The sequence below is a fragment of the Felis catus genome, chromosome C1 (assembly GCF_018350175.1).
Source record: "Felis catus isolate Fca126 chromosome C1, F.catus_Fca126_mat1.0, whole genome shotgun sequence".
In the NCBI taxonomy this organism is placed as follows: Eukaryota; Metazoa; Chordata; class Mammalia; order Carnivora; family Felidae; genus Felis; species Felis catus.
Window position 1 is genome coordinate 13,212,119 of NC_058375.1, and position 18,762 is coordinate 13,230,880.

Consider the following 18,762-nt stretch of genomic DNA (forward strand, 5'->3'; position numbering starts at 1 on the left):
GTTGAATGGGGAAGGAGAAGTTGTTTTAACAGACAGCCTTGAACAACCAGAGACGCTTAAGGGCAAAATGACCCCAGTCCCCTATCTCACGCACACACAAGAATTAATTTGAGATGAATCACAGGCCTAAATGTGAAATCCAACATCGTAAAGCTTCTAAAGCGACGCATAGGAATCTGGCTTTGTGACGTCGAGGTAGACCAGGAGTTTTTCCAAAGGTCACAAAAGGCACCAAATGAAAAATTGAACACTGGTAAATGAGACTGAGTCAAAATCCAAAGCTTCTGCTCATAAGAAGGCACCTTCAGGGGGCGCCTGGGTGGCGCAGTCGGTTAAGCGTCCGACTTCAGCCAGGTCACGATCTCGCGGTCTGGGAGTTCGAGCCCCGCGTCGGGCTCTGGGCTGATGGCTCAGAGCCTGGAGCCTGTTTCCGATTCTGTGTCTCCCTCTCTCTCTGCCCCTCCCCTGTTCATGCTCTGTCTCTCTCTGTCCCCCCAAAAAATAAATAAACCTTGAAAAAAAAATTTAAAAAAAAAGAAGGCACCTTCAGGAATATATATAGAGGCTGAGAAGAAATACTCTCCCTACAGATTTATGACAAAGGATTTGTATCCAGAATATATAAAGAACTACTACAGATCACGAATGGTAAGACAACTCCATTAAAAAAAAAAAAAAAAGAAAGAAAGAAAGAATACGTCCGAATGGCCCATAAGCATATGAAAAGGTTTATAATATCATTAGTCATCGGGAAAATGAAGATTAGGACCTCAGTGGGGTACCGCCGCACAAGCAATAGAACGGCTAACGTCGAAAGAACGGGTAATGTCAAATGCCAACAAGGATGTGGAACCATCAGAACCTTCGTGCGTCGCCGGTGCGAGCATAAACCAGTGCCACCGTGTTGGACGATTAGCACTTGCTTTCCCAGGTGAAAACACCCTTACTTTATGACCTAGTAATTTCACTCCTAAGTGTTTACCCAAGACAAATGGAAACATTATGTCCACAAACGTTTGGAGGTGAATGTTCACAACAACGACAATAAAAACTGTAAGGAACCCGAATGTCCGTAATTGGGAAGGTGGGAGAACAAAACCGTGCTATCGTCCTATGATGAGCTACTTCTCATCAATACAGATGAACTCCTGTTAGTCGCAACCACGTGGACAGAGCTCAGAAAACATGATACCGTGTGCAACACGCCAGGCGGCACAGAGTACACACTGCGGGATTCCGTTTATACGGTAAACTTCTAGAACATTTACCAAAACTCTCCAGTGAGAGAAGTCAGAACAGCGTGTACCTATGGGGGGTGGGGGGAGGTGGAAGGAGGCATAAAGGAACCTTCCGGAGGGAGGGGGGTGTTCTAGAGTTTGATTGGGACGGTGGCTACACAGGTGTTTGCATTAGGATTCGCTAAGTTGTGTTCAGAAGAGTGCATTTCCCTGCACAACTGCCATTGCATTTAAAACCAAATCCCAGTGATGTCCATACATTACCCCCCTCTGCTCTGTCTGCTCCAGCCACGGGGTCCTCTTAACTCTTCTGTGAATGCACCCAGCTCGGGCCCACCACGGACTTTGCACCGGCTTTCCTTTCTGCCTAGAATAATCTTGCCCCAGATATTCTTAAGCCCTGTGTCCCTAAGGCCCCTGTTCAGATCTTTTACTCAGAAAGTCCTTCCTTGAACACCGTATCTCAAACAGCCTCTCACTTTATTCTCTGGCATCACATTTCGCTCAACCTGCAGGTACATTACGTGTTTCCTTATTCCCTGGATCTCCCACTGGAATTTAAATTCCGTGTGGGCAGGGTCTCTACCTGCCTTGTTCACAGGGTACAAGGCTCAGAATGATCCCTAACATATTACTCAGTAAGCACCTGTCTAAGAATTAAGTCATACTTTTCTGGGTTGTTGTGAAGATTAAATAAGGCAGTACATATCCAGTGCTTAGCATAGTGATAGACAGAGTAAGCACTCAGTAAATATCAGCTACTGTTATATTCATTGTTATAGCCCCAGCATTGCCCTGCACAGTAATCGGCACAGTTTAGGTGAACCACAAATAAGTAGATGTATAGAGCAGATGAATGAGTGGGTGGGTGGGTGGGTGGGTGGATGAATGGATGGTTGGATGAGTGGGCGGGTGGGCAGATGGATGGATGGATGGATGGATGGATGGATGGATGAGTGGGCTGGTGGGTGGACGAATGGATGCATGGGTGAGTGGGTGGATGGATGGATGGGTGGATGGAAGGAAGAACAGATGGATAGATGGACAGAAGGGTGGATGGATGGATGGATGGATGGATGGAAGAACAGGTGGAAGATGGACAGAAAGGTGAACAGATGGATGGGTGGGTGGGTAGGTGGATGGATGGATGGATGGATGGATGGATGGATGGATGCATGGGTGAGTGGGTGGGTGGATGGATGGATGGATGGATGGATGGATGGATGGATGCATGGGTGAGTGGGTGGATGGATGGATGGATGGATGGATGGATGGATGGATGGGTGAGTGGGTGGGTGGATGGATGGATGGATGGATGGATGGATGCATGGGTGAGTGGGTGGATGGATGGATGGATGGATGGATGGATGGATGGGTGGATAGATGGATGAATGGATGGATGGATGGACGGACGGACGGATGGATGGATGGATGGATGGATGGATGGAAGAACAGGTGGATAGATGGACAGAAAGGTGAACAGATGGACAGAAAGGTGAACAGATGGATGGGTGGGTGGATGGGTGGATGGATGGGTGGATGGATGGGCAGATGGATGGATGGTTTTAGTGAACACCCAGAATTCCTGGGGGAAACCTAGAGGAGCTTTTCCATGAGATTTCACAAGGCTGTTCTTGCAGTGGAATCTTCAGGAGAGATAAGGAGAGCAGCTTATATCACCAGGATCGTTTATACTCCCCTAGACAGATGCACACCACTTTCCATTTCACGTTATAGCCTCCCATCTGTCCTCCATTATCATTTTCAGAGTAACTCCTCAAAAAGTGTACTAACCTATTGTCCCCCACTTACAGGTAAGGAGACTGAGGCCCAGCAAAGTTGAACTGATACATCCAAGTCATGCTGTCCGAGAGCAGAAGGCTAGGCCCCAATCCTGGGTCTCTGGACCCCCACTCTTTCCGTGTATCCAGGGGTGGAGGGCAGGGAAAGCCCAGGGGCTCAGAACATTCCTTTTGGAGACTCTCGGTGCTGTGTTCTAGGAGCAGGTGGGGGTTGGGGAGGCAGAATTTGACTGCCAGGAGCTGCTGGTGGCTCTCGGGAGGGGTGTGAGTGGGGAGGGTGACAGCAGCTGGCCTGGCTTGTGGAAGCAGCATCGGAAGCAGCAGTGATGGGGGCGGGGGTGGGATCTTCCGCCAAGGTGCTGCCAGGATGGTGCTCAGAGTGAGGGCAGGACAGACCCCTCACCTGCCCCCCTTCGTCCCCCAGGGCCAGCTCCACACAGGAGCCTCTGGGAACCTGCAGCTCAGGCAGCCACGGAGAGAATCTGGCTGCCCGAGTGAAAGACAGCACCCCTCCCTCCCCACCAGCCCTGGTCTCCGGGCCTCCCTCGGAAGACCCATCGAGCCCTGCTCCCATCACTTCCTTGCTGTGCGGCCTCCGGCCGCAGCCCTCCAGAGGGCCAGGTGTATGGCCTGCAAGATGGGTTTCATGCAACCCTGCCTCTTAAGCACCTTGAGGATGGGGCGATAGACCTAACAGGGAGTCTAGAGCATGTGAGGTTTCCTCCCACCTCACTCGCTAGGCCCAGGCCTCCGCTGGAAGGGGCGGCCGCTAGCCCTGGGGTGGGGGGCGGGGCAGCAGGGGGCCCGGCAGGCGGAGCTGTTCTCATTGTTCCCATCATGCACCTGGGGAAAGCCCCGTGCGGTGACCCAACCAAGGCCACGCGCGCTAGACCGGAATCCGCCCCAGCCTCCCTCCCGTCTGGCGCTGGCTGGCGGAGGCGGCCCCGGAAGCCCTCCCTGCGCCCCCACTCCTCCCACCCGTGCGTCCCTCAGCCCCACGTGGCACTTCAGACGCCTGGCTCGTGGTTTAATTAATAGTCCTTTCGTTTCCTTCTCAGAGAATGAACTTCGCAATGCCAGGGAGACCACCCACATCTGCGGGCTGCTCTGATTTCCACTTGGAGAGCTGAGCGGGGGAGGAGAGGCTGGGGAGGAGGCAGGGGTGGGTCGGGGAGAGCCCAAGCCAGCCCCAGGGGCCTGGGACACAGCTTTTCTCCTGCCGTCACCCCTGGAAGATGTTCGCAGAGAAGGCACAGGGTGTGGCGCTCTAACCAAAGCCTTGAGGCCTCCCTCCAGCTGGGGAGGCCTCTCCCCCATGCCCCCTGACCTTCGGCCTCAGTGCCCACAGGACCTGGCTCCTCCTCCCCCCCCCCCCCCCGGAACCCTCCTCAGGAGTTTCGTGTCTCAACTGAAATGTCACCTTCCTTGGAGGAGACTCTGGCCGGCACTCACCCTCCGTGTGAGCAGAGCATCTGCATACTGGTTTCCCGTCTGTGCACTCGCTTGTGCGTGGAACGTGTAAGCGACTCAAGTGTGAGCTCCCAGCCGGCAGGCACCTGGCTTGCCCACCCTGCGTGCCCCCCGCACCGCCCAGAGCCTGGCACGGGAGTGGCTCACTAATTGCCTGTTGAATGACTGAATGAGTCTGGGGGAAAGAGCCCCAGGAAACATGGGAAATTAACCGCGTGGGTGACCTTGGATAAGCCCCTTTGTTACTCGTGCACCTCGGTTTCCCAATCTGATCCTGAGGGGACGGGCTCAGAGGTCCCGGTGGCTCTCCCAGCCCTGTCTTGTCCCCCAAGCTCACGATATAAAGGGCCTTGAAAGAAGTGATACAGAAGGTGAGGAAAGAGGCAGGGAGGACAAGGGCCGTCGGGAGGAGATGGTCCCCCCCCACACCTGTCTACCCCCATACCTCCAATCTAGGGATTCCAGAAAAACCCCACTGGGCAGATTACCTAGTAGAAGGAGCATCGGGCCAGAAGGGAGACAGCGGAGTCTTGTCCTGGCTCCTACTCACTGCGTGACCTTCGGCAAGTCCCTTGCCCTCTCTGGGCCTGGTTAACCCAGCCGTGCCGGGGGTGATAACGGCAGAGTCCCGCCTCATGAGGATTTAGCGTGGGTGGCAGTTTGGGGTGTTTCAAGCCATCGCAGCTGCTGGGACAGGCTCCCTGCCACTAGCAGCCGAGTCGTTTGTGGGGTAGACTTCTCTTGGGCGTCCCCACCTCCACCGTCCCCTGGGCTCCTCTGAACTGACCCTGATCAGCCTTGTGCTTGTCTTTCATCCGCACCGAGAGTGAACCCCACAAGGCCAGGGGTCGCGTTCTGCGCACCACCACTGAATCCCAGGTCTCAGGGTCGGACTGATTGCAGGGGCTCGGGGACTGAGTGTGCGTAAGAACACAGGCGTGGATGGATGAATGGGCATCGTCAGAGCTCCTGGCTCAGTGGCAGCTCCCCCCGAGGATGCTCGCTGCCGGACTGGAACTTTCTCTCCCGCTTTCCCCGTGCCTCCTGTCCTCGCTCAGTCTCCCCTTCTCCATATATACGCATACCTCTCTGACCTGGCCTTCCTCTCCCTACAGTTGCCCCGAAAGGACCCAAGATCATGATGACACCCAGCAGAGCCCGGGTCGGGGACACAGTGAGGATTCTGGTCCACGGATTTCAGGTCGGCCTCACTCCGAGCATCTGGAAGGGTGGTGGGAGGTGACAGGGACACCACTGGTCACCGGTATCCCTCTTAGACACTTCCCTTGACCTCAGTCCCCCAGCCGGTGAGGCGGAATGGCCTCTGATGAGGAAGGGCAAGGTTTTGCTCTCCATCCAGAGCCCAGCGCAGACCCAGCTCATGGACTTGGCATCCTTTCCGGCCCTGGAGTCCTCTTGCTGGGGTTCCGGGCAGCCACTCCTGCCCCATCGGATGGCAGCGTGTGTCCAGCCCCGGCCAGGCCATGCCTCTGACCCCTTCCTGCTCTGGCAGAATGGTTCCCCTTGTGACCCAACTCTCCGCCCCCCCCCCCCGCCGACCCACAGAACGAAGTCTTCCCGGAGCCCATGTTCACCTGGACGCGGGTCGGAAGCCGCCTCTTGGATGGCAGTGCTGAGTTTGACGGGAAGGAGCTGGTGCTGGAACGGGTTCCCGCCGAGCTCAATGGCTCCATGTACCGTTGCACAGCCCAGAACCCCCTGGGCTCCACCGACACCCACACCCGGCTCATCGTATTTGGTACGCTGCCCTGAGCGGGGGCTGGGAGGGCGACCAGGGGTGGCGCCCTGGCTGGAGCCGTCCCAAGGACGAGGGAACGGCCGGGGCCCGGGTCCCCTGAGTTTGCCTGCGAGGATGCCCCACACAGAGGCACCGGAGTTCAGTGCTTGAAGCCGGATCTCTGGGTTCGGATCCCGGACGCATCACTTGACAGCCGGGCACCCTGGGGCAAGCCGCTCGACCTCCCCCATTTCTCCGTCTGTGAAGCAGACCTAATGCCACGTCCTCACAGCGGCTTTGGGCTGCCCCGAGAGGGCACCCGCGATACCACACGGCAGGTGCTGGAAACGGGAGGGTTCCTTTACGGAGCTCTGAATGTCACCCCAAGCCGGTTCTCTTTCCGTCCTTTCCAACAGAAAACCCAAATATTCCAAGAGGAACGGAAGACTCCAATGGTACGTCCTCACCCTCAGAGCTTCTCGCTAAAACCCAAGGGATCTGCAAGGGTCCAGGCAGCCCCGGTCTCCCCAGCGGCCCGTTCGTATACCCTTGCCTTTGCCTCAAGCCTCAGGCAGGCAGTTGCCCTCTGGTTCAACAGAGTCTGGGTCAAGGGTGGTCAGGAATGGGTGCTGAGGCACTAAGGGGGACTCAGCACCCCGAAATCAGCCAGTGGGGGTTTCCAGGGACCTAGCGTGTCCCCCTGCCACCATCCACAATGACTCTAGCTCGCTCAGCTCAGAGAACTTAGCTGCCCTGGCCCTAAGAGGATGTGTCGCCATTGACCATGGGCTTGTGCCCCCGGGCTCGGGGCAGTGGGGAGCACACTCCACAGGGCAGTGGGGAGCACATTCAGGTGCCTCGGCTGGAGACTCTTATACCCCCCTCCCTGAGCTCCTGCCCAACCTGAGCACCGGTCCATGGGACCCAAACACCGCTCCCTGGCCCACCAGCCCTTTCCTCCCCACACTGGGCTGATCTCACATTTCACAATAGAGGCCCCACACCCAGTCCCCACTGGATGGTCCCAGTGGCCACCAGGGAGCCTGAGCTCAGTCCAGCAAGCCCGGGGCAGGGAAGGGGTCATGCCCAGTTTGGTGGGACAGGTGGCAGAGCTTGGATTTGAACCCAGTGCATCCCGTGGCTGAATCCAGACTCTGCTGGGGCCCCTTTGAAGCTCTGCCATCCGGGATCCGTTCCTGCCCCGCGCATCAGGGTCCGCGGCCCTGACCCTGACCCCGCTCCCTGCTGCCCTGACATAGGTTCCGCTTCTGGCCCTGCTGGCGTCCGGCTCACCTTGGTGCTCGCCCTGACAGTGGTCCTGGAGCTGACGTGAAGGCCCGGCCGCCGCTCCCGCCACTCCACCCCGCGCTGACTTCGCCGCGATCGGTTTTCTTTTCTTTTCTAAACTATTTCCAGTCTGTTCTTCGTCTCTTTCTGTCTGTGTCTTGGCTTCTTCAACCAGTTTAATTAAAACGAAACAATTTTCCCCACCTTAGTCTGCGGCTCTGAATTCGTCTTTTGTTCTGTGGCAGCGACTGGCACTCCCTGGCCCCCAGTGTCAGGACAGGCCCCAGGGAGGGGGTGACAGAGGGGACGGAAGGCACGCTCCTTCCGGGAAGAGGAGCGGAGGTGCGGCTTACTGTCTCGGTCCAAGTGACCAGATGCGAGAAGTGGCCGGAGACTCTCAGGAAATGCAAGGCTCTTCGGGGCCAAGTGTAACAGTCAGCTGTTGCCGCAGTACTGCTGCATAACAAACCAACCCAACCTCAATTTACGCAACAACACGCATTTATTAGTATGCTCGTGTTCACGATGAAGCCGTTCTGCTGGTCTAGTCCGAGCTCAGTTGGGCAGCTTTGCTTCAGGCGACAGGTCGACTGGGCTGGACTCTTGGCTATGGTCGGGTTCAGGTCTCCACCACAGGTGTTTGCTCTAGGCCCAGGCTACAGGGGCAGTGGCTCTCCGACATTTGATGCTCTTACGGCGGCTCACCAAAGCTCAAGGAGCAACCCAAACCCCACAGCCATAGGCAAGGCATCTGCCTGTCGTGTCTATGAATGCTTCTTTAGCCAAAGCAAGTCACCTGGCCAGAGCCAACATCAATCACAATCACGCAAAAGCCAGTGGCAGAGGTTCCAGAACTTTCTACCCGACCATGAGAAGATTCCCTGTGCCATTCGGCTATTCGCTCAGAGGGAAGGACTGAGAGACCCTGGGGAGGGTTGGGGTTGGCCCCTCTGAGCTGTAGCCAAGACTGAGGGTCATCGGGGGGACCCCACAGAGGACTGTATTAGTTTGGATAGGGCAGGCCATGTTGCAGTAACACAGTAACCCCAGAGTCTCACTGGCTTAGCATAATAACAATTTATTTGGGGTTCATGCAGGTCAGGCAGCCCTCTTGCATGTTGTAGCTACACTAACCAGAACATGGGGCCTCTGGAATCTCCAGGGTGGGGGAGGGGAGGGCCGGAGGCTCGCCGCGGCAGGCAGGACAATGGTCCCCCAAAGATGTCCACACCCTAATCCCCGGAACCCATGTATATGTTACTTCACACGACATAAGTCATTTTGCTGATATGATTAATTTAAGGATCTTGAGACGGGAAGATTCACCTGGGTTATTCCAGGTGGGTCCCATGTCATCCCAAGGGTCCTTCAAGAGTGAGGCGAGAAGGTCAATGTCCGCAGCAGATGTGACAACCGGAGCAAGGGACTGGAGTGAGAGGCCAGGAGCCTACCCGTGCAGGTGGCCCTGGAAGCCAGGAGGGCACCGAAGCAGATTTTCCCCGAGAGCCTCCCGAATGAGCTGGCCCTCTGCGATCACTTAAGTACCCAAAGGCTCTTTCGGACTTCCGATCTCCAGGACGCTACGGGAATAAATTTGCCTCGTTTGGAGCCACGAAGGTTGTGGTAATGTGTTACAGCAGCCACGGGGAACCCATCCGATCACACAGGGTGTTTTGAGGGGCCAGGCCTGGTGGTGCCACAGGCCACCTGTGCCCACCTCCCATCGGCCAGACGTACTTACGTGGCCCCAGCTAACTGCAAGGAGGCTGGGAAATGGGTCTCCTGTGTACCCTGGGAGAGGAAATGCAGTGGAGAGCCAGAGCATTGTGTCTGCCATGGAGAGGCACAGGACGGAGGGGGAGGGGGGAGGCCCTGTCCCCAGGAGTGGCCCCCACCTCTGCCCCATGACGTCACTGAGCTCTTTGTGCCTCTCCCAGGAATTGTGCTGGGGAATTGGGGGGGGGGGGCGTCCCTACCAAATCTCCAGACCCCAGACATGCCAGGTTGGGAATTAAGCCGTGGCTTTGCCCCCCTTGCTGTCTTCACGGCCCCTTTGCCTCTGGCCAAGTCAGGACCTGGATGGCCAATTCTATTCATTTCCATATTGCCTCCCAAATCTCTACCCCCCTAACTCCCCTGCAATTCCAGACCCAGAAATCCAACTGGCTACAATTGGCCCCTCCCCGCGTGGGTGTCTAACATGCCCCTCCCACTCCCTGGGGGCTGAAACTCAGCTTTGGATTTGCCTTCCCATACATGCTCCTCCTCCAGACTTGCCCTTCTCAGAAAATGGTCCCCATCCACCCGGTTGACCCGGTGAAACATTTGGCTTTTATCCGTCCACCTCTTGCCTTCGTCTCTCCACGTCCGACCCGACAGCCTGTTGGGTTGACTCTCAGCTCTCATCCTGAATTCACTAGCCTCCTTCTCCACTGCCAGCCCTCTACGCAAAGCCACCTCTAACCTGGGACACTACCTTGGGTTTCTTATCCGGTCTTCAGCTTCCCCTCTTGCCCAGCCCCCCACCCACAGCAGCCAGGAGGATGCTTTTAAACAGAAATCACCCCACGGCACCCTCCAAGTCAGAACCCTCCAATGGTTTACTAGAAACTGCAGTTTCTAGTAACTGCACAGACTGAATGTCTCTGCTTTCCCCAAATTTATGTGTTGGTACTTAATGCCCAACGGGATAGTATCAGGAGGTGCTGAGTTCATGAGGGTAGAGGCCTCATACATAGGAGCAGTGCCCTTAGAAAGAGACCCCCAAGAGCTAGCTTGCTTTTTCCACTGTGTGAGGACACGGCGAGAGGTCAGCAGTCCGCCTCCGGAAAATGCGGCCTCACCAGAACCCCTGATCGTGGATGCCCAACCTCCAGAACCGTGAGCAATAAATTTCTGTTGGTTCGTAAGCCACCCAGTCTGTAGTATTTTGTTATAGCAGCCCCACTGGACTAAGGCACCACCATGCAGGAAATAAATCCAAAGCCTTTACGAGCCACATGGGACACAGCACTGCCTGGTGACCCGGTCTCATTCACACACATCCCCCTCCGTTCACGCTCATCTTTCCGTTCCTCAAACTGTTCAAGCCCACGTCTGCCTCAGGGCCTTTGCCCTACCCTTGGCCAGAATGGCAGCCTTTGAGCGTGGGAGCCATGTCTGTATCATTCACTTTTGTGTCCTCAGTGCTTGGACCAGAGCCTCACACATGGCAGGTGCTTAACAACTATTGAGGCAGTGAATGAATGAATGAAGGAAGGAAGGAAGGAAGGAATCAGCACCTCTCCAAGACCTGCTATGGACCGGGTCCTGTCCTAGGCATCCAGGCTGCGGAGATGAGCAAGATGTTCTCTCTACCCTGAGGGAGCTCATGGTCTAGAGAGGGGAGGACATTTACCCGACTAACCAAGGTGACTCAGTGGGATGAGTGTTCAGCACCTCCCCAGAGCTCTGGCGCACTGAGGTGGGAGAGATCCATTCTGCCGGGGTGGGAGAGATGGGTCAGAGGAAACCAAAGAGAACGGACGCCAGAAGGAAAGAGAGAGGCTGGCCAGGCAGAGAATATTCTAGACAGAGAGAACAGAATGAACAAAAGCTTAGAGGTAGGACAATTCACTACGCACTGGGGGGAGAGACAAGTAGTTACATCAGCACTTCCAAAAGTACATCAACTTGTTCAACAAATGTTTATGAAGTCCTCACCATGAGTCAAGGAGCACGAGGGCTGCAGATTCAGTAGGAACACCGTCGTGCGGCTCGTGTATCAGTTATCGATCGCCACAATGCTGCTGTATAACAAACATCCCCAAATCGTCAACATCAACCACCATTCGATATTTTCATCATGCTGCTGAGCTGAGCCAGGCTTAGCTGATGGAGACTGGGCTCCCTCTTGTATCTGCAGTCAGCTGGGGGCTGCCTGGTCGAGGGTCACCTTCACTGAGATGACCCAGCTCTGTCCCGTCTGTCATCCTCCAGCAGGCCAGCCCACGGAGGGCCGAGGAGCAAGAGGGAGAGCCAAAGCACACAGGCCTCTTGTGATCCAGGGGAACCCGCACTCCGTCACCTGTACCACATTTCACTCACCAGTGCAAGTCACAAGGCCAGCCCAGCTTCAGGGGGCAGAGAAACAGACTGGACTTTTTGTTGAGAAGAGCTGCAAAGTCCCATTGCATACTGTGTGGACACGGGGCAAGAGGCAGACGTAGGGCCATTTTTTGCCATCTACGCGATCCGTTCCTTCAGTGAATATTTGCCTACCTGCGTTTGGCAGGTTGATAGCAACACTGAAGCACATGACTTTCAAGGGTTGGGGGCTGTCAGATGTTCATCGGGATAAACATCCAGGCCGGATCAGCAGGCCACAACCACATAGTGCTACCGGCCTCCTCACCCTACTTCCTTCTTCCTCGAGGCTCTGCTCTGTCTCACATGAGCCAACCTGCCCCCTCTGCTGCCTGCCAGCCATCTTTCCTAAGCCTCTATCACACAACGCCTTTGCCTGTTTTCTGGAAAGAATTTAAAAAAAAAAAAGATTTGTTCCCACTCTTTGCCTTAATAGAGGGAAGCCCATGTAGGCATGAAATTGGAATTGCTTTGCCCTATTAGCAGCACGGCTGTTGGCCTCCACTGACCCCTGAAGCGCATTAATATCTCAGCAGCAAGTGGACGGACCGCATAAAGTGGCAGGGGACACGCCCGAAGAAAGCCAGCTGAGTGCCACGAGGGATGGGGGCGGCCGCCTGCTCTGGGCTCTGAACTTGAGGACTTCATGGCCCGAGCAGACTGGAAAGGGTGGTTTCTCCGAGCTGGGGTCAAAGGGGAGGAAGGCGGGCTGGGTAGGGCGGAGCCCAGCCGGAGAGGGCGGGTGGATTCTTCATTTCTTTATCTGCTTGTCTAGTCTCTCCACTGACGGACACTGAGCTTCCCCCTGGCCCAGGCCGTGCCATCAGAGGGCTCCCGTGATGCCCACTGATCTCGGTGCCTGGCTAGCCAGGCAGGTGCAGAGGCCCCTTGAGGCCACTCCCATCCCCCCACCCCCAGCCCATCGGCCAGGCTGGCAGCCCACCTCCTCCTGGTCCGCGGGGCTCTCCGAGTTGGGCGCGTCAACGGCAAGTGCTCACGGCTGCCACTCGCAGTCTCTTGCGGTGGCTCCGAGATGGGACCACCCTTCTGTGGCCTGGGTTCTCAAGCTGTGGACACCGGGGGTGCCCCCATGACTCGGGTCACAGGAAGTGGGAGAGGCACATAACATTCACCCTGCTGCTGCCCCTTCTGGGGAGGAGGGCCGGGGCCAGCTCTGCTGGCAGTCCCTTGTCACCATCTGCTCTTTTGCCATGGGGACCCTGGGGGGGGGGGTCACATGGCTCCTCTGCCCTGTGCCTCCGTAGACTGGAGACAGTCCCCCTTCCTGCTTCTGCCCTGGCTGAGCCATTGGCCAAGCAGGAGCAGATCTGGAGACCCGCCTACACTGTCGGCCTCTCTTCCCAGGCTCACAGCCTCCTTGTCCACGGGGAGATGCGGACAGCCCCTCCTCAGGGCTCTGGTGCCACACCAAGACAGGAACCCAGCCTTTCAGAGTCGCTGTCCTGAAAAGCTGTAGGATTTAGGGGATGTACAAGTATACACACAGCTGGGGAAACAAAACCAAAAATAAGGGCCCTGGGGGTGGGGTCTCTGCCCCTGCAGGGGTGCTGACAGCCCCAGACAGTCCCTCAAGCTGGATGCTCACCCATCCTTCTCCAGGGCAGCACGGATGGGTGGCCAGTGTCAGGGAGACTCGGCCAGGAGCCCTGACTCCTGGCAAAAAGGAAAGCTGGGGCAGGGGGGGAGGGGAGGGCTGGTGACCGAGGAAGCCTGCTTGGGACACTGTGGTCAGGTTCATCCTGGGATCAGAGATCTTGGGGAGACAGGAGGCTCCACAGAGGGGCTTGCAGATGACGGATGGAGGGGGCAGTGACGGGGGTCACTTGGAGGAGACTCTGGAAGAGGACCCTCCCGTCCAGTTGGGCTCTTGCAAAACAGAAAGAGACCAGCGCCGGGACTGAATGAGGTAAGGAGAAAGCTGAGAAGTCAGGAGCGGATGGAAATGAGACGAGATAGACGACAGACAGACACGGAGACAGATAGATAGAGAGGAGGAGGGGGCGGGGAGGACACAGAGACAAAGAGGGAGAGACAATAAGGAGAATGAGAGAGAGAGAGAGAGACAGGGACAAAGATGGAACAAAAGAGCCTGACCCTGCAGCCCAGCCAGGAAAGTAGAGCCACAGACCAGAGCGGGGAGTAGAGTTTTCCAGAAAGCACTTAAGCTGTTATGTCAGCAATTACGCCCTGGGCCTCCTCCGGGAGCGACAGCCCTAAGTGATAGGTGGAAGGAAACAGATGCGCGAAACACATGCATTTTTGTCAGACGGGCTCAATTGTCAGCGACAGGCCGAAATGTCAGCACACACAGCGGAGTCCCCGGCTGCCAGCTGCACTGACCTTGGGGCGGAGCTTCCCTGGCCGCCGCCGGGGCTCTGCCCCCTGATCTTCTCCCTCTCCCCACCCGGGCCCACATTCTCCCCTCCGCCTCGAATCCCACTGACCCTGGAGTCCCCACGGCCACAGACAGAAAGCATTTTGGAGGAGTCCTTTCCTAAGCTGATGCCCACACCCCACCTCCTGCAGGAACTTCCTTCTCTGACCCAAGGGAAAGTCCTTTAAATCCCAGACAGGGGGGATGCGACGCCATAAGAGGGGCCCCCAGAGCGGCCAAGCGCACAGACCGGGCCTGGGCCCGACGTCCAGTTCCGTCGCTATCGCTGTGACATGGGCACTTGACTTACCCTCTCTGTGTCTCCATTTCCTCTTCTGTAAAATGGGCCCGCCAGGGTTCACAGCATTCATCCCAGAGAGTCAGATGAAAGACTGGGGAGCTCTTACTTAGGATGAGGCCTGGCATGGCCGAAGTACTCCGCGAGCGTTAGCTACTGGTATCCTCACAAGGCACTAGGGAGCCAGCGAAACTTTCGAGCCAGGGGTGAGAGCATCAGAATCGTGGAAGATGCTCAGAAGCAGACAGGAGAGTACTGCCGGGGGAGAGTTCTAGATCCTCGCTCCTCGGTGTGGTCTCTGCACCAGCAGCATCGGGGTCCCCTGGGAACTTGACAGACGTGCAGAGCCTTGGGCCCCACCCGCGCCCCCCAGACCAGCTGAATCCGAGGCGCTATTTTAACAAGATCCCACATGCTCGTGGGCCTAGTCAAGTTTGAGACGCCTGCTCTTGGCACAGGGAAGCCAGTCAGGTGCTTACTTGAGTAGCTCCCGGGAGAGGTTCCGTGAAGGTCAGCGGTGCCGGCTGGAGGGGAAGGGTGTGCGAAGCCTTGATTATGTACCACGCACTGGGCTGGAGGCTTTAGCCCTTGAAACAATGCTGTCTGTCCCCCACTTTCCAAACGCAGGGACAAAGCTCAGAGGCGCCGTGGGACTCGCCCAGGCACCAACACGCCTTGCGCAGCAGCACGGGGGAGGCGGCCTGGGCGATCCCAGGGGCGGGGCCAGGCAGTGGGGCAGGAGCCTCAGGAGGGGCCCCCAGACCTCCGGGAAGGATGGGTAGGGAGGGCGAGGGAGCTGTGATCACGAGCCAGAGGTCCTTTGGTCTGCACAGCCAGAGATGGAATAAAGGGTCCGGAATGAGAACGCAGGGGGACGTGGTAAGTTTGACGCTGGACACCCTGAGTGCGCGGAAGGAGGGCCGTGCTCCGGTGACTTCCGGCAGGTCTGGGGCTCAAGCGGGGCGCCGACGTGGCCTCCTCTGTCTGGAGAACAGCAAACAGGCGCTAAGCGCAGACCGTCTGCCAGGCGCTCCGGTGCGCTGGCCCTGTGGACAGGTGTCCCCCTATCTTACAGAGGAGCAGGTAGAGGCTCAGAAGGTGAGTCGTTTGCTTAAGGTCACACAGCCCACGGGCACAGCTCTGAGATCTGAGGCCACTGCGCCAAACCACGGATAACCCACGCTGGAAGTTTGGGGGGGGGGGGAGGGGAAGGGAGGGGCTTAATTTAGCCCTTCGCCCCAAGGCCCAACGGACCAGTTCCCCACCCCGAGGCAGCCCAAGCCCAGGCCTGCCGAGAGCTACCAGGCGGGGCTGGAATGTGAACGTCACCCAGAAAGGGGCTTGTGAGGAAGATGTCCTCGGGGTTGGATGACACAGGGCGGGGGCGGGAATGTTCTGGAGCCGGGCGGGAAAAAGCCCGGGAGCTGCCCAGTCCAAGCTCGCCCCATCCACAGTGAGGGCCAGGGATGCAACGACCTTGGGGGTAGAAAGCGTTGCGGGTTCAAACTGCAGGCCTTGCCGGGGCGCCTGAGTGGCTCAGTCGGTCAAGCGTCCAACTCTGGGCTTGGGCTCGGGTCATGAGCTCATGGTTCGTGAGTTCAAGCCCCACGTGGAGCTCTACGCTGAGAGGACGGAGCCTGCTTGGGATTCTCTCTCCCCTCCTCTCTCTGCCCCTCCCCCGTGCTCTCCATCTCTCAACATAAATCAACAAACATTTTTTAAAAATAACTGTAGGGGCGCCTGGGTGGCGCAGTCGGTTAAGCGTCCTACTTCAGCCAGGTCACGATCTCGCGGTCCGTGAGTTCGAGCCCCGTGTCAGGCTCTGGGCTGATGGCTCAGAGCCTGGAGCCTGTTTCCGATTCTGTGTCTCCTTCTCTCTCTGGCCCTCCCCCGTTCATGCTCTGTCTCTCTCTGTCCCAAAAATAAATAAACGTTGAAAAAAAAAATAAAAATAACTGTAGCTTTGCTGTATTCCTACCGCGGGACCTCGGGCCAGCCACTCAACCTCTCTTAAAGTCTATTTTTCCAATTGTGAAATGGACCAAGGCAGATGGTTCCCCTAAATATTCTAACGATCTCAAGCTGGCCGGTGAAAGGGGCAGTACCGTGCGGTGGTTAGGAAGGTTAGCTTTGCAGCCCAACTCTGCGGGGTTCGCCTTCTGGCTTGGCTTTTGACTAGCAGTGCGACCTCAGGCCACTCACATACCCTCTCTGTGCTTTAGTGGCCTGTCAGTATAATGAGGGTAATAACCGTATCTGCCCTTAGGGCCGGAAGGCAGAGGTTATAGAAAGTACTTAGAACGCTGCCTGGCGTGTAGTACGTGCTCAATAAATACTACCTGTCATTTCTCACAGACGATAACATCGGTTTCCAGGTTTAGTGCTAGACAAAAGGGACCTCGTGGGGTTCCTTCCCCTTCCCCCAAGGTCATGCTGTGCCCTCAGATCATCCCAGCATAAGGGGAAGGGGATGGAGAAGGAAAAAGGATAAAGGAGAGAGAAACACCCATCTACCAGCTGGCATTGTTTCAGTCAGTCCACGCAACAGCCGCGTAAGGTGAGCACGACTGTGCTCGTGTCGTAAGTAGAACAAGAAGGGGGGGCCAAGGGGGAGAAGGGACTTGCCCGGCATCACGAGCTATGGGTAAGAAGTGACTCTCTCTCCCCCATTTCCTGCTTCCCCTCGGTGGGGTGACGTGGCCGCCCTGACACCCGCCCTCTGCGGGCACAAGCCAGAAACCCCTGCCAGTGGGAGATGAATGCCACCCTCTCCGGTGGCCAGGGGCAGCCCAAAAGAAACAGGAGAGAACGTTCTCCATGGATGCCCCGGGGCGGACCCTCTGCCTGCTACAATAGGGCCCGCCCCCTCACCCCAACACCAGAGAAAAGGCCCCTTCCTGACAGCTGAAACAGAGAGGGATGTCGAGTTTCAACCCATGTTACAGCTGGGCAAACTGAGGTCGCGGGCAGCTCCCCAGGGGTTACCGCAGGTAGGCAACCAAGTGCAGACGGGAAGCGGGGTGGGCTCACCGCCCCCATCCCTTTTTCTGGAATTACACCCAACTGAGCTATTTCTGCCTGGTAAAGAAAGTAGTAACTTGGCTCCTTTGTGGGGGGGGGGGGGAGGATCTTGGAATCCGTGCCAGGAAAGAACTGACGGGCCAATCTGGTGGGGGGAGGAGCTTGTGCAGCCAAGGCGGGCCTCCCCAGTGACAGGGTCCAGCAGGGGGCTGAGGCCTGAGCCTGGTGTCCCCTTCCTGGGGCTGGGCACAGTCTGTCGGACAACAGCCTTGACTTTGCGACACCACGCCCAGCCTCCAGCTGCTCCGAGGGTCCCGGGTTCTAACACCTCCGAAGACTTTTCCTGGGGTCTCTGGCTGAGGTCCCGAAAAGAGTCCAGGTCTGAGATAAGTCTGCCTCACCGTGAGCCTGCTTCCACCTTGTTCTTTTTGTCTCAATTTCCCCTAAAATATATGCCTGTGCGTGTGTGTGTGCGTGTGTGTGCGCGCTGAGGTTGTTCCTGGGGGACTATTAACTAAGAATAATTTATCCAAGAAATTTGTTATGTTAGAATTACCAATTAGATATGATTATAACTTACCATGGCTAACGCCGCACTACTGTTGGGAATCTGAATGCCATTAAAATCGAATTAGCATATATTAAGTCGAAGGCGGTCTTACCGCAGTGCGCCAGCACATTCGAGCCGCGCCAGGCTGGGCCCGGGGCTCTGCTGCCCGCTTCGGCATGCGGGCCACGTTGCCCACGGCGCCCAGGTGCGTGCCAGGCAGCCTCCGGGCAGCTTTTCTGATCCTAAGCCGGGACCAGATGGTCCGTGCCCACAGAAAGGGGCAGATTTGAAAGTGGAGGTGACATTCAAGGCTCTGTCCCTGAACGGGTGGCGAGAACCCATGGAAAGGCATCTGTGGCTGCCACAGTCAAGGCGCCCTGGGGCCGTGCTCTGGGATAAGAGGACAGGGGGTGGTTCGGGCAGTCCCCGGGAGCCAGTTAGCTCGGTGGCTGAATGCTAGCATCACAGGACTTATCAGGAAGGACACGGTGGGTCCCAGTGTGGGGGCGTGACTGCTGTAACCTCATACCTACCAAAAGCCTCCTGGGCTCCTACAATTCGACTAAGGGCTTTACTTTCTTGTGCAAACTTCATCCTCACAAGACCAAAAGTTCTCGGGGCGCCCGGGGGGCTCAGTCGGTTGAGTGTCCGACTTTGGCTCAGGTCATGATCTCACGGTTCCTGGGTTCGAGCCCCGCGTGGGGCTCTGTGCTGACAGCTCGGAGCCTGGAGCCTGCTTCGGATTCTGTGTCTCCCCCTTTCTCGGCCCCTCCCCTGCTTGCGCTCTCTCTCTCAAAAAATAAATAACATTAAAAGTAAAACTTAAAAAACGCTTAGA

At 56.8% G+C, this 18,762-nt stretch overlaps 1 protein-coding gene across 2 annotated transcripts in view; it reads left to right on the plus strand.

The window, feature by feature from the left end:
• The window catches only part of IGSF21 (immunoglobin superfamily member 21), a 236,864-nt gene extending 229,121 nt beyond the window's left edge, over positions 1-7,743 (plus strand). Inside the window, exons 7-10 of one of the 2 annotated variants that reach the window (XM_023258215.2) lie at positions 5,626-5,711; positions 6,077-6,269; positions 6,665-6,703; positions 7,508-7,743. In XM_023258215.2, coding sequence (XP_023113983.1) covers positions 5,626-5,711; positions 6,077-6,269; positions 6,665-6,703; positions 7,508-7,581 — 392 coding nt within the window. In that variant the 3' untranslated portion in view covers positions 7,582-7,743. Of the gene's footprint in view, positions 1-5,625; positions 5,712-6,076; positions 6,270-6,664; positions 6,704-7,507 lie in introns of those variants that run through there. The other variant, XM_045035175.1, reaches the window with a different exon arrangement.
• Positions 7,744-18,762: the final 11,019 nt, after the last annotated feature.